The sequence below is a fragment of the Semicossyphus pulcher genome, unplaced genomic scaffold (assembly GCF_022749685.1).
Source record: "Semicossyphus pulcher isolate SPU_LCO1_2020_fin unplaced genomic scaffold, fSemPul1.0.p SCAF_9, whole genome shotgun sequence".
NCBI lineage: Eukaryota > Metazoa > Chordata > Actinopteri > Labriformes > Labridae > Semicossyphus > Semicossyphus pulcher.
In genome coordinates this window covers 31,858,520-31,877,359 of record NW_027211770.1, presented here as the reverse complement: position 1 = coordinate 31,877,359, position 18,840 = coordinate 31,858,520, and the positions used below count along the sequence as shown (strand labels likewise).

The 18,840-nt window shown below is 44.3% G+C and overlaps 2 protein-coding genes across 4 annotated transcripts in view; one reads left to right on the top strand and one right to left on the bottom strand.

The window, feature by feature from the left end:
- Positions 1-999: 999 nt before the first annotated feature.
- On the top strand, positions 1,000-12,906 carry aldh5a1 (aldehyde dehydrogenase 5 family, member A1 (succinate-semialdehyde dehydrogenase)). Of its 3 annotated transcripts, XM_069656173.1 has the most exons (11): positions 1,018-1,087; positions 1,177-1,419; positions 3,861-3,944; positions 4,706-4,876; positions 6,097-6,213; positions 6,295-6,438; positions 7,233-7,376; positions 8,623-8,781; positions 8,972-9,135; positions 9,659-9,717; positions 10,436-12,906. In XM_069656173.1, exons 2-11 carry the CDS (start codon positions 1,201-1,203, stop codon positions 10,645-10,647), a joined length of 1,473 nt encoding a protein of 490 aa, XP_069512274.1. In that variant the 5' UTR covers positions 1,018-1,087; positions 1,177-1,200; the 3' UTR covers positions 10,648-12,906. The 3 variants fall into 3 exon arrangements, with proteins under 3 accessions (XP_069512273.1, XP_069512275.1, XP_069512274.1); XM_069656172.1 differs by having other exon boundaries at positions 1,000-1,419; XM_069656174.1 differs by lacking the exons at positions 6,097-6,213; positions 6,295-6,438 and having other exon boundaries at positions 1,000-1,419.
- Positions 12,907-13,265: 359 nt separating this feature from the next.
- The window catches only part of LOC138583605 (dyslexia-associated protein KIAA0319-like), a 7,928-nt gene continuing 2,353 nt past the window's right edge, over positions 13,266-18,840 (bottom strand). Inside the window, exons 4-13 of the mRNA XM_069655505.1 lie at positions 18,274-18,421; positions 18,012-18,160; positions 16,718-16,869; positions 16,362-16,500; positions 16,121-16,280; positions 15,771-15,907; positions 15,175-15,297; positions 14,981-15,071; positions 14,794-14,885; positions 13,266-14,168 (exon numbers count right to left, since the gene is read on the bottom strand). Of these exons, the coding sequence (XP_069511606.1) occupies positions 14,011-14,168; positions 14,794-14,885; positions 14,981-15,071; positions 15,175-15,297; positions 15,771-15,907; positions 16,121-16,280; positions 16,362-16,500; positions 16,718-16,869; positions 18,012-18,160; positions 18,274-18,421 (1,349 nt within the window). The 3' untranslated portion in view covers positions 13,266-14,010. The remainder of the gene's footprint in view (positions 14,169-14,793; positions 14,886-14,980; positions 15,072-15,174; positions 15,298-15,770; positions 15,908-16,120; positions 16,281-16,361; positions 16,501-16,717; positions 16,870-18,011; positions 18,161-18,273; positions 18,422-18,840) is intronic.

Sequence of the window (18,840 nt, the reverse complement as noted above, 5' to 3'; positions counted from 1 at the left end):
TCTTCTGCACCGCAAACACACCTTCAGTTTCTAGTGCTGGGCATTACGGCTCTTTGAAGGGAGTCGGATCTTAAGGCTCCGATCTTTTCCGAGAGCCGTTCGAAAGAACGTCGAGCCATCTGTCTGCACACACACTCACCAACACACATGTATAGAGGCCCATAAGTGATTATTCATATTATATTATATTTGTAAAAGTCTATATTTTATTTTTCTTGGAAAATCATACTTATTATACCTTTAAGTACTAAAGTACACTGAATGTCATAAAGACAAACAAAAACAGGGAATAAATAAGTGGCATCTCAAAGAGTGAGAGAGAGACTGTGTGTGTGTGTTTCTGTGTATGTGTGTGTGCGTGTGTGTGTGTGCGTCAGTCACACTGGATTCATTACATTTCATTCATTTAGATTGCATAAAACCAGCACCTAAGGTTCTTTCATCACTGAGGTCACAGGAAGTCAGTAAACACCTCTTTTATAGAAATGTTTTGAAGGGTTTTACTGTCTGTCATTTAAGAAAAGATCATTGAAATGAGAAACGTTCTCAGAATAATGAGCTACAATCAGAAAATAATGTTAAACCTTCTCAAAACAAAAACTATTTTAAAATAAACCAAATAGTGAGTTGATATATAAAAGTAATGAATTGGTTTCTCAAATGAACGAGTTAGTATATAAAAAAAAACGATTTTTTAAAATGTATGTCATAATGTTCTCAAAAATGGGCATCCAAAGAAACATGAGCTAAAAACCAAGATTAGGATTCTGTAAAAAAAAATCGACTGTCATCATTTTTATTTTTACGAAATGTTTGAACTAGTAAATCATTATTTTGACTTTTTGTCCCACAATTTGGACCATCATGGCTTTATTTTCCTTTATATTTTTCTATCTTCGTTGGAAATGGGTTTCTTTGTCATGTAGCGTACATTAAACGCATCACTGCTCCACAGCAGAAGAACCCTGCGTTTGCGCGAGGTCACGTGGTTAACGCGTCCCCTTCTGGACTGGTTGAAACCGACAGAAAGCTGCTGGAGGTCTGTCACTGACCTGCGGGCAGATAGACACCCTCCAGCCGCCCCACTGTGAGCGTTTCACAAACACCCAGCTCCAGACATTCACCCCCGGTATGTCCACTTTCTGTATTCTGAGCACTCGCTGCTTCCTTCGGCAGGTCTTCCCCGGCCTGCCCGCCGCCATGCACAGACACTACAGCCTGGATGTCTCCGCTCCGCTGCTGCGGACGGAGAGCTACATTGACGGCCGCTGGATCCCCGCAGCATCGGTGTTCCCGGTTCTGGACCCGGCCACCGGGAAGGAGATAGCCCGGGTGTCAGACTGTGGCCCGGCTGAGGCCAAGCAGGCTGTGGACGCTGCATACAAGGCATTTCATTCCTGGAAGCAGTACACAGCTAAGGTACTGCGACTCTCTTCTTAACCAAATTCCATTCGACAAAGTGCCAATTAAGAATATCCTTTACATATCAGGCATAAAATCAGCAAAAACACTTTAACAAAGGGTATTTTATTAACTGATAGGAACCAGACTTGAATTCGGCCTCTGCATAATTGACTTGACAACACGGTATTCGGATAAAATTCCTAAATTTCACTTTAGCTCGTCATTGCTTGTTGACACGTCTTAAAAAATATAAACACGGACAAGTTGAAAGCCGTATTGAAATAATCACGTACATATTGCTGAATGAAAGCTTGCCATATTTGCTGAAGAACCGAGAGTATCCTACAGACTAGGGAAACATGCTGAATGCTTTTAAGATATGAATGTTGGCAGACAAAAATCACAATATTAAATAGCGAATTCTTTGAATGGAGTTTGGCGTGTAGTTTTCTCGCCTGTGAATGGCAGGTGCATTTGTGTAGCTCATTAGCTGCGTGTCTGGACTTTGTGATTAACTGTGAGCAAACTTAAGGTGATCCTGAAAATAAACTGTTTATATTTTTATATATTGATTATGAGTATATTAACATGATCAGATTTCGATTGAAAAAAACCAACAAGACAGATTTTGTCTGCTTGGGGTTTATGTTAATTCCAAAAGTAGAAGTATTGATTATGCAGACATGCCCCACAGAATAATATGTATGTATCATTGTATTATAAACGTGTATGTGTAAGAAGACAGTCTTCTATAATAATACATCATACTTTATAATCTACATTTATTTGTATTAATAATCTAAATGCGTAAAGTTATTAAAGCTGTAAAATTAGTGCCATTAAAATATTTCCCTCCGACATTAGTGGGGTTGAATATAAAGTTGCATTAAATGGAAATCCTTAAAATACTACAACTCATACAAGTACTTGGGTTAAAGTAGCGAACAGCAGTGATTCCTAACAAGGCTGCAGGATGTCAGCTAACACAAGGTGATGTAAGGTGAGCAGAATAAACATTAATAATTTGGAGGTGGTGAGAACACTGTAAGTTTGACCTGATCGTTTCTGTTCAGTGATCCCACTCCGTCCTCTCAGTTATTAAACCTCATCACAGTCTCAGGTTAATTTTTTCCTTCAGGACAGATAAAGTTCAACTTTATTTGTTTGGTTGCTGAAACTTTACTTTAGAGGTCAAATATTCAGTTCCTCAGCTTCTCATGAATGTGTCTTTAAACTTATTTAAAATGTAGATTATTGGGTAGAAGATCAGGATTTTATTTAACTTGACTTGTGACTTGGTTGAACTGAGCAATTGTAGATGTTCGACACCATTTCTTCCTTCGTGATAGTTTGACGTGTGTATTAGCCGAGATACTATAGGCTGCGTTCAAAATGCCGTACTAGATACTTAATGCTACATAATATATGCCACGTGCTATATACTGCATAGTGTGTTCGGTGGTAGTCTGTAGTATAGAGGAGCTTTTCAAATTAATATTGCAGTATGCTGCGCCAGGTGGACATAAACAGTAACTGCTGCTTCTTTAGCTATAGCGCCCCCTTCTGCTGGAATGCTGCTGCTGTCCGTCATTTCAACTGCCGCTGTGCCTTTCCAGCGCTTTGCATTGTGGGATACAGCAGGCGAGGCAGACTGGTCCGATGCATACTGCAGATTTTTTTCTGAATCAGTACAACAGCCGGGTATTTTTGGCGTACTGCACCTTTAGCTTTTGTTTGCATACTGCAGACTACATTTAGGCCACATCAGGACGTATTGCTAGCATAGTATGGCATTTCGAACACAGCAATAGACTGTATAAAAAGATGGCCGACATGACAGCTCCCTAAAAGTGAAGCCAAACCCTCTCTGTCGCCCCCTGCTGACTGGCTGCAGTATAGCTCATAAAGCCCGCCTCCTCCATGTTAACAGATGGGAGTCAATCTATAAAATCAAAATACACGTCAAATACATTTTTGTCAAACATGGTTTCTGTCATTATATGTAGTTCTTATGCTGATTTATAAGTGTTCATTTTTCTCACAAGGTTACTTTTAATCAGTTATTTGATGCTATAAAAAGGGGGTGTGGCCTGACACAACATCTCCCATGATCCCACACTACTTCATGAAATCATCAAACTATGTATTTACATATTTTTTGAGCAGCAGAAGTGATGCCATGCGATGAAATGTACTTGTAGTTTGCTGCGAGTGCTCCGGAGTGACCCTAAAGGACCCTCTCTGCGTCGTCGTTTTCACTTCCACTCTGTGAAATATTAATTTCATGTTTTCAAAGCTCACAGCCCCACACTTAATCCATCACTGATCACAGGAAGCTGCTTGTGCCAAGTTCTTCAAAATATTAACTTTGAATTCAAAGTGGTCACGAACATCAAAACATCTGCAAAGGTGATGAAACCTGACTCCCTGCTGCGATCTGATTGGTTGTCCTGCAGGAGAGGAGCGTCCTGCTGAGGAAATGGTTCGACCTGGTGACGCTGCACAAACAAGACCTGGCCAAACTGATCACATTCGAGAGTGTGAGTATCGTGTGTTTAAAGAACATTAAGTGTTAATGTGCTGCAGTATTCACAGGAAGCAGTCAGATACCTGTTGGGAAGAAGGCTGATGAGGGAGACGATGAACAGAGCGACTCACTCCTCGGGCTGTTGCTCTGATAGAAGAATGTAAAATGTGCAGATTTAAAGCAACTGAGTACGTTAGAGAGAAACAAGAGCATAAACAGATTCATAGCTGCACACATTTTCATACATTTCCTCCCAGATTTTTATCAAATCTTTTTTTTGTGATGAATAATATTTAGAAGTTTTCAAACTCACAACTCAGAGACACCAAGAACCTATCAGAGGGAATGCAACGAGAGATAGTTGTAGTAGTAGAGAGAAAGTTCTTATTACCTTTTTTTTCCTCGCAAATTTGTTAATATTTAGTTTTATTTATATTTCCATTTCCATTTTTATCTCCTTGATCCAGATGGTCACTAGAGGACTTCAAGGTCTCAAACACCTCAAAGTGTCAGAGTAGGGTTTCATTTTAGAGCATCGCAAGCTAAAAAGTTGGAAAACACTGCTCTGAAATCGAAATATATCATAGAGCTGCAAACAAAATACATTTTTTATGATCTAATCTGCTGTTTTTTCCTCTGTTGTCTGTGAAACATCAGGAAAGAGTGCACGCAGCCCAACGTGATTTATTAAGACACATATAAAAACATAAATTGCAAATCCTCACATTTTGGATATTGTGTGTGCGTGCGTGCGTGCGTGCGTGTGTGTTGCAGGGTAAGCCCTTGCAGGAGTCTCTCGGGGAGATTGCGTACTCCGCCTCCTTCCTCGAGTGGTTTTCAGAGGAGGCTCGGCGAGTTTACGGAGACATCGTCCCCTCGCCTGCCAAAGACCGAAAGATCCTCCTTCTCAAACAGCCCACAGGCGTCGCCTCCATCATCACACCGGTGAGCAGCGGACTTCGGTCCTGACCATAGACCGTATATGTCACAGTCTGCTCCACTCTGCCAGTCTGCCACACCTCCTCATCAGACCAACTCCCTACACCTGTCTCTGCTCCACTCTACCATACCCGTTACAGTGGCCAGATTGTACTGTAACGGGTATGGTGAGGACCCAAAAGCAGCACAGGCAGACGGGATATCAGTCGGTAATGACCTTTATTATTCACTGCAGTCTTTAACAGTTTATACAGTGGCAGGGTGAAAAGTCTTGGCTCACAGTGATCTTCTGCAAGATCTGAGAAGGAGTGAGCCTGGTGTCGCTGACTGAAGGCAAAGCCAACAACAGGTGGATTACCTAGCTGGCAGACAGGTCCAGTGGTGAGCTGTGTAGCCACAGAGCCGAGCAGGTGTGTAACCAGGAGGGAATAGGCGAAACTCGTGGTCGAAGACAGAAGGCTGAGGTAATATCCAGGGCAGAGACGAGGCAGGCAGGTCGGGGACAGACGAGGTCGGCAACAGGTGATCAGTCCGGGGAAAAACGCTGGAAAGTCAGGCATAGTACAAGAACAATCTGGCACTGAAGCAGAGACAGGAGCAGGCTTAAATGCAGCCAGGGCTCTCACAGGTGTGGAGAGTTGGCCTGATGAGGAGGCGTGGCTGACAGGTAGAGTGGAGCAGAGACAGGTGTAGGGAGTTGGTCTGATGAGGAGGTGTGGCAGACTGGCAGAGTGGAGCAGACTGTGACAGTATATAGGAAGTGGACGTCGTCACCGTACTAGAATATGTGTAAAAACAGTGTGTGAGACTGGGAGTCTGTTCGTCCAATAAAGCGCACACACAGATTATCTGTCTGATATTTACATGAACAAATCTCCAAAAGGCTCCAACAGCACAAACACGGCCCAGAGGTTACGTTCAGTGACTGAGTTAGCTGAGGGGACACCTAGCAGACAGCTAGCAGCTCCCACCCGTCACTCAAAGAGGCCACGCCCCTAATGATGCATCACTTTAAGCCTTAATATAATGTAAACAGGTGATATAAATATTAAAGATAAGTAAAGATATAAAGATTTTACCTTTTGAATTTTGTTGTCAAGTCCTGTAAGTGCGGACAAAGATCTCTGTTTTTATAAATCAATAATTATAAACAGGAAATATTGATGAGGTGGATCTTAAAGTGTTGAACCTTTCATTTAAACGGTCGACCTCGTGTTGCTCCACAGTGGAACTTCCCCAGCGCGATGATCACCAGGAAGGTCGGCGCTGCTCTGGCTGCCGGCTGCACGGTGGTGGTGAAACCAGCCGAGGACACGCCGCTGTCGGCGCTCGCGCTGGCTGAGGTCCGAATCGCAACATTAAATTTAACCCTGTGTGTTCTGTTGTGGACTTCAGTTAAAGCTTTCTCTCGTCATGTTGTGCAGCTGGCGGAGCAGGCGGGGATCCCTGCGGGGGTCTTTAACGTGGTTCCGTGCTCCAGAGAGAAGACTCCCTCGGTTGGGGAGGTTCTCTGCACCGACCCTCTGGTGGCCAAAATCTCCTTCACTGGCTCCACGGCCACCGGCAAGGTTAGAACCTCATCATGCAGCCTGCAGCGCCCCCTGCCGGACATTCTGAATAATTAATATGTTTGTTATTTTAGCATATTTTAACGCAAACAATGTTTGTTCTACTTAAAATAAGGAATGCAGGACTTTGTTTATTACTTTGTGGTATTTGTCTAAAAAGCTGACTTTCCTGAGTACCTGCAGCAGCTTTTACATCTGTCGTCCCGGGTCAGCGTGTTTTAAGGCTCCTAAAGTACAAAGAAATAACAGTCTAAGATCTGGGAAAGGCACACAGAGGTTAAAAGCAGTTTATATGTTGTGCATATAAAACAAACATTTAATATGTCTCCGAGATGGACCAGCGGAGTCTCTAAACTCCTTTTAGCTCTGAAGTTCTCAGTGAGTGTTTCAGCCTGAAACTCAGCCAGTCAGAATCTATTTTTAGCCTTCACATGTCTCTTTGTGACTGCAGCCTGGGCCTTGTTCCCAGAGCTCCTCACCAGCAGATTCAGTTCATAAGGAAAGGAAACAAACAGAGAACAGCAACATTCACTGAGATGAGCTTTATGTGAAGCTCACGTTGTAATTTACATCACTTACAGGCCGTCGTTAACTTCACATCACATTTTTTAGACACGTATGTGAACAAACATAAAATCAGGTTGACTAACATGATGACACTATTGTGATATTTCTGATATTCTGTATTTTATACTATAAAGATATTTCAAATTTAATTCAGTGAACATTTTTGTATAAAGACGTAAATATAGAAAGAAACCAGTTCCATCGTCTGTGTACAACACTCCTCTCAGGTGCTGCTCAGAATGGCCGCTGACACTGTGAAGAAGGCGTCCATGGAGCTGGGAGGCCACGCCCCCTTCATCGTGTTCGACAGTGCTGATGTGGACAAAGCGGTGGGCGGAGCCATGGGCTCCAAGTTCAGGAACTCTGGACAGGTAACACGAGAGTGAAGTTACCTGTACTAAAAGTCTCAAGTTGAAGACGGTGATCATTATACACCTCCTTCTCTGTCTCCTCCTCCTCCTCCTTCTCCTTCTTCTTCTCTTTTCTCCTCCTCCTTCTCTGTCTCCTCCTCCTCCTCCTCCCCCTATTCCTCTTCCTTCTTTTTCTCCTTCTTTCTTCTCCTTCTTCTACATCTTCTCCTCCTCCTCCTCATCCTCCTTCTCTGTCTCCTCCTCCTCCTCCTTCTTCTTCTCTTTTCTCCTCCTCCTCCTCCTCCTTCTCTTTTCTCCTAATACTTCTCCTCCTCCTCCCCCTATTCCTCTTCCTTCTTTTTCTCCTTCTTTCTTCTCCTTCTTCTTCTACATCTTCTCCTCCTCCTCCTCCTCCTCCTTCTCCTTCTTCTTCTCTTTTCTCCTCCTCCTCCTCCTCCTCCTTCTCTTTTCTCCTAATACTTCTCCTCCTCCTCCCCCTATTCCTCTTCCTTCTTTTTCTCCTTCTTTCTTCTCCTTCTTCTACATCTTCTCCTCCTCCTCCTCATCCTCCTTCTCTGTCTCCTCCTCCTCCTCCTTCTCCTTCTCCTTCTTCTTCTCTTTTCTCCTCCTCCTCCTCCTCCTCCTTCTCTTTTCTCCTAATACTTCTCCTCCTCCTCCCCCTATTCCTCTTCCTTCTTTTTCTCCTTCTTTCTTCTCCTTCTTCTACATCTTCTCCTCCTCCTCCTCATCCTCCTTCTCTGTCTCCTCCTCCTCCTCCTTCTCCTTCTTCTTCTCTTTTCTCCTCCTCCTCCTCCTCCTCCTTCTCTTTTCTCCTAATACTTCTCCTCCTCCTCCCCCTATTCCTCTTCCTTCTTTTTCTCCTTCTTTCTTCTCCTTCTTCTACATCTTCTCCTCCCCCTCCTCATCCTCCTTCTCTGTCTCCTCCTCCTTCTCCTTCTCCTTCTTCTTCTCTTTTCTCCTCCTCCTCCTCCTCCTTCTCTTTTCTCCTAATACTTCTCCTCCTCCTCCCCCTATTCCTCTTCCTTCTTTTTCTCCTTCTTTCTTCTCCTTCTTCTTCTACATCTTCTCCTCCTCCTCCTCCTCCTCCTTCTCCTTCTTCTTCTCTTTTCTCCTCCTCCTCCTCCTCCTCCTTCTCTTTTCTCCTAATACTTCTCCTCCTCCTCCCCCTATTCCTCTTCCTTCTTTTTCTCCTTCTTTCTTCTCCTTCTTCTACATCTTCTCCTCCTCCTCCTCCTCCTCATCATAGACATGTGTGTGCTCAAACCGGTTCCTGGTGCAGAGCGGCATCCACGATCGTTTCATGGAGAAGCTGGGTCAAGCGATGGACGCTGAGCTCCGGCTGGGTCACGGCTCTGAGCCTGACACCACACAGGGGCCGCTCATCAACAGCAGAGCTGCAGATAAGGTAAAACAGCATCTTTATTTGTGTCAGACGTGCTGATCGAACTAACTAATGGCTGAGATTAATGGACTCTGGACCCACGTCACAGTTTGATTCACCAAATGTTGATCAGACTTTTGTAATTAAAATGTCAACAAGGTAAAAGCAAGACAGTAGCAGCAGGGCTCAACACCCGAGTCCGTCTGTGTCTCAGGTAGCTCATCAGATATCAGACGCCGTGTCCAGGGGGGCGAAGGTGTTAAAGGGCGGGAAGCGTCTGGAGGGGTCCTTCATGGAGCCCACCCTGCTGGCCGACGTCACCACAGACATGCTGTGCACCAAGGAGGAGACGTTCGGCCCGCTGCTGCCCGTCATCAGGTCTGTATGCTCACGAGATGCTCTTACTCTTCAGAGTGTTTACATCTGGATTACATTCTGAGTGTCTGACAACATCAACAAAACGGTCCGTCTCTGTAGGCATCCTTTCTGTAAAGAGGAAGATGATTTTTAACCACACACAGAAACAGATCGCTCTCTTCAAAGCCACCAGACTCCACTGATAAAAACAGTGATTTTACCTCACAGGACACAGGAGCTGCTGCTCTGCTGCTGCATTAATACGTTGGTTTATTTGAGTGATTGTGTGACTTTTGTGTTTAAATGTTTTGTTTGGGAATCAAACACAATATTAATGAAACACACCAACACAACACAGCAGTCCTGCAGAAGCAAAAGACTCTCCAGTGTCCTGCAGAGTGAAGTTTCTCTTTTTGTCAGTGGAGTTTGGATCTAAGGTTTTTGGAGCTGGTCGAGAGCCCGGGTTTAAAAACACAGGAATGACTGTTACAGAGGCAATATGAGTCAGCTGGTTTTATTCAGGTCTGTTGTTTCTGGTTTGCAGGTTTAACACAGAGGAGGAGGCTCTGGCTATTGCTAACGCATCGAATGTCGGGCTGGCAGGTGAGTACATCCTTCTGAGCTCTTACAGTCAGAAGAGTCCTGGATGTTTCAAACTCCTCGTGCTCATATCAGCTTGTCCATTTGAGGGCTGTTGTTGGAAAACAAAAAGGTTTTAGTGTTTCTCCCACAGCTGAAAGGAGTCTCGGAGCCTTTGTTGAACTTGCGTACTTCTTTCAATTCATGCGCTTTGATATAAAGAAGTTAATAAGACATACCTTCAGGGGCTGTTGCTTTAAAGGACAGGAGGTGAATCTGAATATTTTCACGTAATAACATGGTTGATTTTGAAGCAACAGATTTCTGATCGAAAAGCTTCATGTGAAATTATTCCTGCACATAAATCTGGCTCGGATCCGTGACAGACAAACTCTGATCAACCCCAAAGAAAAAGACCTCCACCTGTGAGTACAGCGCCCTCTGGAGTCCAAGTTGAGGTGAAAAGAACGGTTTGAGACACCTGTGTGGTGACGCCAGGCAGCCGTGAGGGATCAAACTATAAAAACACTGGCTTTAGTTTTTTATATTGGTGAGTTTTGTAATAAATATGGGCCAGTACTGATCTATTACAGCCCTCAGAGGCCACATCAGGAGGAGCCTGTGGAATAAAAGCATCTTCATTGACCTGTTATGACTTACTCTGTCTTGAGGATTTAAAGCCTAAAAAACGACCCAAACACACCTCTTTAAACTCTGACCTGCTCTATTTTTCCATCCTCAGGTTACATGTACTCGCAGGATGTGAGTCAGATGTGGCGGGTGGCCGAGGCGTTGGAGGTGGGGATAGTCGGAGTCAACGAGGGCCTCCTGTCCACTCCCGAGGCCACGTTCGGCGGGGTCAAACAGTCCGGTTTGGGCCGCGAAGGCTCCAAGTACGGCATCGACGAGTACCTGGAAGTGAAGTACATGTGCTTCGGAGGTCTGAAGCCGTGAAAGAGGGCGGAGACGCCGCAGGTTCAGTGGTGCGACACTCGTATACATGCAGTAATCATTAAGGCTGTGATGAATCCACAGACCCTGAAAAATACAGAAAATCTAAACTGACAGAAGAAAACAAAAGTAACTAATAACACATGTTTTCATAAACAATAAAATATTTGTTTTTGTGACATTAGTCGTTAGCTGAATGAAACAGGGTCTCCTCACTTGCTTTTTCACTTTTCATACACAGGAGAAAATAATGTTTCAAGCAATAATTATCTATAATGTGTTTGAAGGCATCATTCATAACGACTTTTCTGATTGGCTCGAGGGATTGTGTTAAAAACCAGGGTTCTTTTCGCCCCGGCAAAACAGCAAAACAAATTTAAATGGTAACAACGGAGTGTTTATAATTTTGTGTTATTACAGAGCAGAGTCATTTTTCATTCCAGCAGGGTTTATATACACGACGCTCAGACGCCCACAACACATCAGAGAATTCACCTTAAAGCCTGCTGCACACAGTTTAACTCACCATCCAGTTCTTTGTTGCTCTTTAAAGAATTGGCTATTAATGAAAGAGATGCAGATTTTTAACAGCAGATGTTGGCCAGTAACTTAACATTGGCTTTATATCTCAGCTTCATATGTTAGTTCGGACAGACGCATTAGTAAATCAGAGATCTGTAATCTGTCATTCAGAAAAGCAACACAAATATTCGACTGATGCTTTATTAACATTTCAAACAAATTCTTTTTCACAAGAAAAAAAAAAAGAGTTAAACTTGAACAGTTCAGGCAAAGTAATGTCAGATAAAGTTCCCCGGGACAAACACGCTGATGTTAACTTAAACTGATTCAGTGTCATCCAGGCCCGCCCCCCCCACAGCGGACGCTTCAGTCCTTAAACATGACAAGTTTCTGCTGTGAAGTAATCAGCCAGTTAGCCTGGCTGGTTCATGTTAGCAGCACACACACACTGATGAATCCGTTCCTTCCTGGTCGGCTGTTATTTTTGCTCAAATAAAACGCTCCAAAGCCTGATACACCTGCTGGGCCTAGTTACGGTTGCTAAGCTGTGATTGGATAATCACATTCCGCACCAACATTCGGTCTGCATCAACATTCTAAAATGTTGCTACAATGTGGGGAAACTTCCAGAATGTTGGTGTGGACATTCAGTCATATAGCCAATCAGAATCCAGTATTCTCTGTATAATAATCCTCGCCGCGGTTTGGGGACACATTTCTCTTGCTGTGTGAAAAGTGAAATCTAGACTGGTTTGGTTTTCAGGCACTTCCATATTAGTTCCAGGTACTGTTAGAGTTCATGTCAAAGTTGTAGGGGACCTGAACGCAGCATTTTCTCAGTTTAGTTTGTCATTGAAATAAAAATTGCATTCAAACTGCAACATAGAATTATTCACAAACAGATGCATTAAATTCAGAATTTGTCGTAAAATCGTAACAGCTGAAATTTACGGTTTAATTTTGATCACACACATGGAGTGAACTTTCTCCTCAGTAGCACAAACATTTGTTTTTAAAGGAGATGAAGCTGCAAAGTCGCACAGTTAACCGTCGAAGAGAAGAGAGACAAAAAAAAAGCACAACCTTTTTCTAGATTTTTGTAAAATCATAAAATCAGTTGTTTTTTTTCTGTTAATGTGAAAATAATATTTTTTTTAATGATTCAAATACTTACAAATGGACATATTTGAACACATACTGTTAGGCATGTCTGTTAGCGCTCCGTGTTTCTAACGTGTTCATACATAAATCTAAATGTTAAAGACCAGGCCGGACGTTTGCATGCTCCTATTTGAATGAAAGAAATCCCTTTGGATTGTTTCTGTGTGGAGATGAAGACGATGTAATTACTGACTGTAGTTATACTGTGGTACAGTGTAGATTCATGGCTGTTTAACATGAAGCCTTTTTTTTTTTTAAACCTTTAGTAAAAAGTAAAATAATGTTTGCCAATGTCAGACGTGCCACATAAGGATTTTCATGTCCTCCAGTCTTTGAGTTATTTAAATGAACAGCCCCGGAAACTCGTCTGGCTGACCTCCGGGGTTAACCTGTCACCTGGCTTTAGGTACTGACATTAGTTCCTTGGGTTTGTACAGCAGATTGTTTCTAATGTAAAGTGAAATCTGTCTTAATTGTAAAATACTGTTGTAGTCGCAGTAAATGTAAGAAGAAAATAACTTTTGTATTTCTGACCATAGATATTATTAATGGAGAATTAAAGAGGAAATTGTAATATTACAGTTCGTGATGAGTTTTTCTTTTTAAATGGAACATTTCCAGTTTGATGTTTTTTTGTTCGGTTTGCTTCAGAATGAAAACAGTCCAGTGAGCTCTGAGTCAGCCTGCAGCAGCCGGTAAGTTAGCTCTGAGCTATATAATGAGATACATGTAATTCAGACGGACTTGAAGTTGTAGCTAGGCTACCAGTTTCCCCCTGCTTCCAGTCATTGTGCTAAGCTAAGCTAACCCCATCTCAGACCTCACTCTAGCTGGGCCAAATAGTTAAAACATTTCATCTGGATCAGAATGATTGATCCCAACCTGATCCAGATAGACTTCTCAAGAGTACCAAGATAACCAGAGCTCTAAATGGGAATACACACTACACACTTTGTCCACAGGGGGCGCCAAAATGAAAGTTCCTCACAGCTGCATTAAAGCATACTTTGTTTGATATTGACACTATTTGGCTGATTGAAGTTAAATATTTAAAAAATGTCTGCAGTCTAAACTACAGTGTAAAAATGTTTTGTTTGATCAGTTTAAAAGTTTAGTTCCTGAAATCCAGCCTGAATCCTCCCTCTGCTGGGATCAGGATCATCCTGATTTTAGGAGCAAAGTTTTCCCAAATCCTGCTCAAAAGTTTGAACACAAACTGGAGGTTTGATCAGGATAAAAACAAAACTATGTCAGAATGTTTTCTTTTAAACAACCCGTTCTCATGATGTGATCCAAATGATGCCGTAATCGATCAGATCACTTTTGAACACCTGGAGACGCAGAAATAAAAGGAGCCATCTTGTCATCTGGCTGTGAGGAGGACAATCTCCCAAAATGTCTGATTCGTACGTAAGTCATAAGTCCCTCTTTAGGAGTCTGCATTTCAGCCCGACTGTGCCGACACACAGATGTTACAACCTCAATCATCCTGTTAGGATACGCAGGTGTGTCCTCCAGGCAGCGAGTCCTCGTGTCCTTTTGAAGGAGTCTCACCCTGAAACGGGACTGGTTCATTTCACTGACCTCACAGCACAGGATTCTGGGGAACGAAGTCCTTCATAGTTCAAGAAGTTAAACTCCCGGACGAGTCCTGTCCCTGTCACCAGGAGGTCGACCGTCCCGTCAGCCGAAGGCGTTTCCGTTGCGAGCAGCCTGAGCGCAGAGCCGGTTCCTGCTGCGGACAGGTCGGTCCCGGCTGAAGATGGTGTCCTGGTCGCTGTCCAGCTCCGACTCGGACATCATGAGGCTGGAGTTGTGCTCTGTGCTGCGGTGTTTGATGCCTGCAGAGAGGAAAGGTGTTTCAGTCTGAACATCCGTTATACCTGCTGCCATATTGTTCTCTAGTTTAGTGTTCTGAACTACAATTTTGGATTGGCCACTCCCCTGTTTATAAAAAGACATGTGATCCTATAGAAGTCTATGAGAACATGCTCCTCCTCCTCTCCTGATGTATTCCCTCAGTAAACATGTTCCTAATGACTTTATGTTCTCAGTCTCTAGTTTCTTCTTCAACACAGCATGATGTTCATTTAGTCACTGATGCTCCCATTGAGAGTCACACAGACCAGGAAGAGGGGAGGGGTTAGGGCGGGGCTACCTGTGACAAGTCACCACTACAGAGCTCTCTTCCAAGTGTTTTTTGCTAGCTAAAATTAGCATCCATTTGATGTCAGTATGAGGCTAATCAAGTTAGCCCTGGCATTCATTGACAACGTTGCCTTTGCTAATTCCTCGCTCCTCTCTAGCTCCGCCCTTAAATCCAAATATGGTCACTTCTGACTCAAAAAAAAAAAACGATGCCGTCGGACCAATGCTAAATATCAGGCTGTAAGAAGGTGGATAACTTCGTACCGATAACCAAACTAGTCACGTTGAGGACAGGACGCTCTAACTGAAGGGACTCACTGAATTTGGGTCGGAGCTCCACCCTCTCCTGCTCGTCCATGTTGTCCAGGATGGTGTATTTGGTTTTCTTCCTCACCTTCGTTTGTCTCCTCCTGAACAAACACATTTAAAAGCAACACTGCAGTTAAATCTGGAAGACAAGTCTGGAGTCTAAGCGGCCAGGGGTCAGTGTATCGCCAGAGTTCACCTCTTGCAGCAGCAGATGAAGGTCCAGCTGACCGACAGAATGAAGACCATGAGCATGAAGCTGGTCAGGATGACGTACAGAACCCTCCACTCTGACAGGAAGAGCAGCGAGAGCACAAAATAAAAGCACGTGTGTGAGATAACACCTGCTGCCTCCAAAAAACATTGTTTACATCCATCTGTGTTTATAGTTACCACAGTTGCTCTCTCCGTCACCAAGGTAATGACGGATCAGGTTCTCGGTCCAGAAGGGGTCACAGGTGCACTCCTTTGTGATTGGATCACACTGGCCCCGCCCCGAGCAGTGAAGCAGGCACACTGAGAGAAGACGGAATCAAACTGTGATCAAAATGTGTAATAAGATGTTAGCATTGTTAGCAGCAATGTTAGCTTAGCAGACAGCTGCCTTTATTGTCTTTACACGCAGAAGGATTAAAAATGTTTAGAATAAAAATAAATGTATTTTGGAAGCAGTGAAAGACACTGTCTTTGCCTTTTAACACCCAAAACATCCTGAAGTTGGGTTCATTTGAAAGCTGCGCTTGTACTTTGTTGTTGATCTTGTTCAGGGATGCAATCAGAGACGAAACAGGAACAAGTATCGATATGCAAACTGATGTTTCTGCGTCTGTTTTAAGTGTCCCAATGACTAAGATTCATTAACCCGAAGCAGCTGAACATGCAGCTTCAGAACCTGATGAAAGGATGCATGTGTGTTTCTGCAAACCGTGTCAGGGATTCTGCTTCACACATCTGAGCCTCTGATCTCTGCAGCGACAGTTTGAACTCACAGACGGTGTCGACTCTCAGGACTCTGAACAGCAGGTAGTCGCTCTTCTCTCTGAGCAGCTGGTTTCTCAGCAGAGCCACCAGCCTGGAGCCCGAGACCGGCCCCGAGGGGCCCCGCACAGAGAACCGCAACACTGTGCTGCACACACACACACACACACACACACACACACACACACACACACACACACACACACACACACACACACACACACACACTAAATTAAATGAAGCAGTCCGGTAGTCAGGATACCAGTTACTGAACTTGTTAGTTAACCAGTCAGTTAACTTGTTAGCGAGTTAACCAGTCAGTTAACTTGTTAGTTAACCAGTCAGTCAGCAGGTCAGGTACCTGAGGTGTGAGTGTCCCTGCAGCGCTCGGACCTGGATGTCGCTGTCGAGCACGTGCAGCAGAGCGGCGAGTTGTCGGACCACCGTGTCCCTCTGAGCCACGCTGACCTGAGACACCGACACCAACATCTCCAGCTCCACCTCCTCCCCCCCGCCGGGCTCTACGGAGACACAGCAGGGACAAACTGCAGCGCATGAACTTTTTCGATGTAAATCAGTCAGATGTTCTGTCTTCGTCCTACCTGGTCGGACCTCCACTGTTGCCATGGCGGCGCAGGATCGTCCCTGAGCGTCGGTCACTCTCAGCTGGAACAGGTAGGTGCCTTCAACCAGGTTGGCCAGGTACAGAGAGGCCTGAGTCTCTGAGCCGTACAGCACATCCTGCAGACGTTTATATCAAAATCTCTTTTTTAACCATTTAATGCTGACAGGAATCACCTCATAAACAAGGGCAGGTAAACTTCCTGTAACAGACAAATATAAACTATCTATATCTCTGATTTCACTCTAACACAATGTAATCTTATTTAAACTCATCTAATCAGATTCTTCTATAATCCATGATAATCTGGCCCCCTGTATCAGCGGTGGTACTGACCCCAGCAGCAGGACTCTGGCTGTCTCGGACCCACAGGAAATGGACCTCGCTCTGGTCTCCGTCGGTCACGGAGCCTTGGAGGACCAGAGAGCTGTTGGGCAGCGTGAGAGAGTGGCTGCCGCTGGCGTGAGCGACCGGAGGAAGACTTCTGGCTGCAGGAGGAAGGACGTCAGAATAATGCTCAACTAGACTTCAGCTCTTGACTACTTTTGCTGTTCTTTAGGACTTCAGTCATACATTATCTTTAACAGATTAAACGGGAAGCAAACACAGTGACATTTGGTGCATTTTACAAAATAGAAGTGGCTCTTGAGAACTGGAGCAAAGTCCGAAAACACCTCTGTGATTTCGGCTGCTTTAGTCTCATATCTGAGCAACAAAAAGTCCACGTAGCCTGTAAACTCTAATATTTTGTCCAGGAAGTGCTTCATTAAATGTAGATGTTATTGTGCATTTAACAGTAAAATTATATATCAATGCATCATCCAAAAAGCTTAAACATCACAAGGTTATATGTGCTCAGTGCTCCCTGTCTCAAGCTCCTTTCAAACCTGCACTGCTTTGGTACAAGGTATTTTTTGCCCCTTTCACACCTGCTCTGCAGTCCTGCAAATGTCCCCGCATTGTCCAGGAGGGCTGCATGTGTGAACACATGGCTGAATTTTTCAACCCAACTTTCTGCAGACTGTTTCCTGCAGCCTCCTGATCAAATGTCTGCAAGAAGTCAGGGTGAGCCGACGCGCAAACGCAGCAGGAAATAGTCAGGAACATTCACCATGAGTGAGTGGGTGGGGCGATGACGTTTATATCAGGTGACCGGTGTGAAACCGGGAGAGCGACACACAGCGGGATGATTTAAAACATCCGAGGCTGAAGAAGAAGGATCGTTTCCAAGACGACAGCACGGATGTCTGCAGGAGAGAGGAGGAGCGTCAGGAGCTACTGGCTGTGAGGGCCGACGCCGAGAGAGAGAGGGGGCGACTCTGGAAAATGTCAGGGGCAGACTGTGTTGAAATTGTCTGGAAATTGTCAGGAGTGCTTGTGTGAAAGGGGCTTCAGTTGACGTTGTTATGTTGGAGTGAACAGCTGAAGATAGGTCTGAACACTGCCATCTGGTGGTCAGGCATTTAAACAACACAAAACAGACAGCAAGGAATCTTCGTCCTACTCATTAAAAATGTACTAAGTACTGATTTATTAGTGCATCTACATTTTCTTCCACTCCTAATAAATGTACCTTTAACTACATGTCTAATATTTATGTCACGTGATTGATGCTCTTTAACCCTCTGACCTTCCTGCACTCTGACAGTCAGTGACGCGCTGTCTGTCGCCCCCTCCTGGTCAGACACCGTCAGTCTGAAGGTGTAGCGTCCCACCCGGAGGCCGGTCGCTGTAGCTACTGCCCGGTCTCCTCCCTCCAGCTTTAACCCCGGAGGACCGCTGGAACAACAAGACAGAAAAACCAAGAGGTGAGGAAGAATGTCTTTAAGCATTTAAAGTTTTACATTTTCATTACAGCCTTTCAGAAACACAGAGAACCATCTGTGACCCACCTCATGGTGTCCCAGTGGTAGCTGACGATGCCGCGGTCGTCGGTGCTTCCGCTGCCGTCGAGCGTCAAGCGGCTCACCGGGAGAGACAACTTCCTGTCTGGACCCACGACGGCCACCGGACCATAGTTTGACCTCCCGACTGCTGATACTGGAGGAAGAGAAGGAGGAGAAGATACAGGCAGACAGGATGATGGTTATTCTTGCATGTTTTACTGTTGTTGGTTTTAATTAACTGGGAGTTTATTTTACAGTCCAGATTGTTAAACAGACGTAATGTTGCTTTAAGTGCTTGTGGATGCAGAGTTCTGTTGTGGTTCTGGACGGGGTATTTGTCTGGTTTTCTGCCCCAGTATCCTGACCCGACTGTGTGACTTCAGCTCAGCTGAAAGTTTATGAGCAGCTCAACTAGGGATGTGCACTTTAACCGGTTAACCGTTAACCAAATTTTTACCCGTGAATATTACCAGTTAAACGGTTAAATAAAATGTCGTCTTTTTTCTATATATTTGGGAAACGCATGTTTTGTTGTCGTTAGCTGAGCCTGAGAGAAGAGCAAAATGAAATGAG

What these genes read in the sequence shown, in the direction of transcription:
- aldh5a1 (XM_069656172.1), top strand. Translation starts at nt 1,132, where the DNA reads ATGTCCACTTTCTGTATTCTGAGCACTCGCTGCTTCCTTCGGCAGGTC. An exon ending in GGAAGCAGTACACAGCTAAG is followed by an intron (nt 1,420 to 3,860) that starts GTACTGCGACTC and finishes GTTGTCCTGCAG; the next exon opens with GAGAGGAGCGTCCTGCTGAG. An exon ending in CGGCGCTCGCGCTGGCTGAG is followed by an intron (nt 6,214 to 6,294) that starts GTCCGAATCGCA and finishes CATGTTGTGCAG; the next exon opens with CTGGCGGAGCAGGCGGGGAT.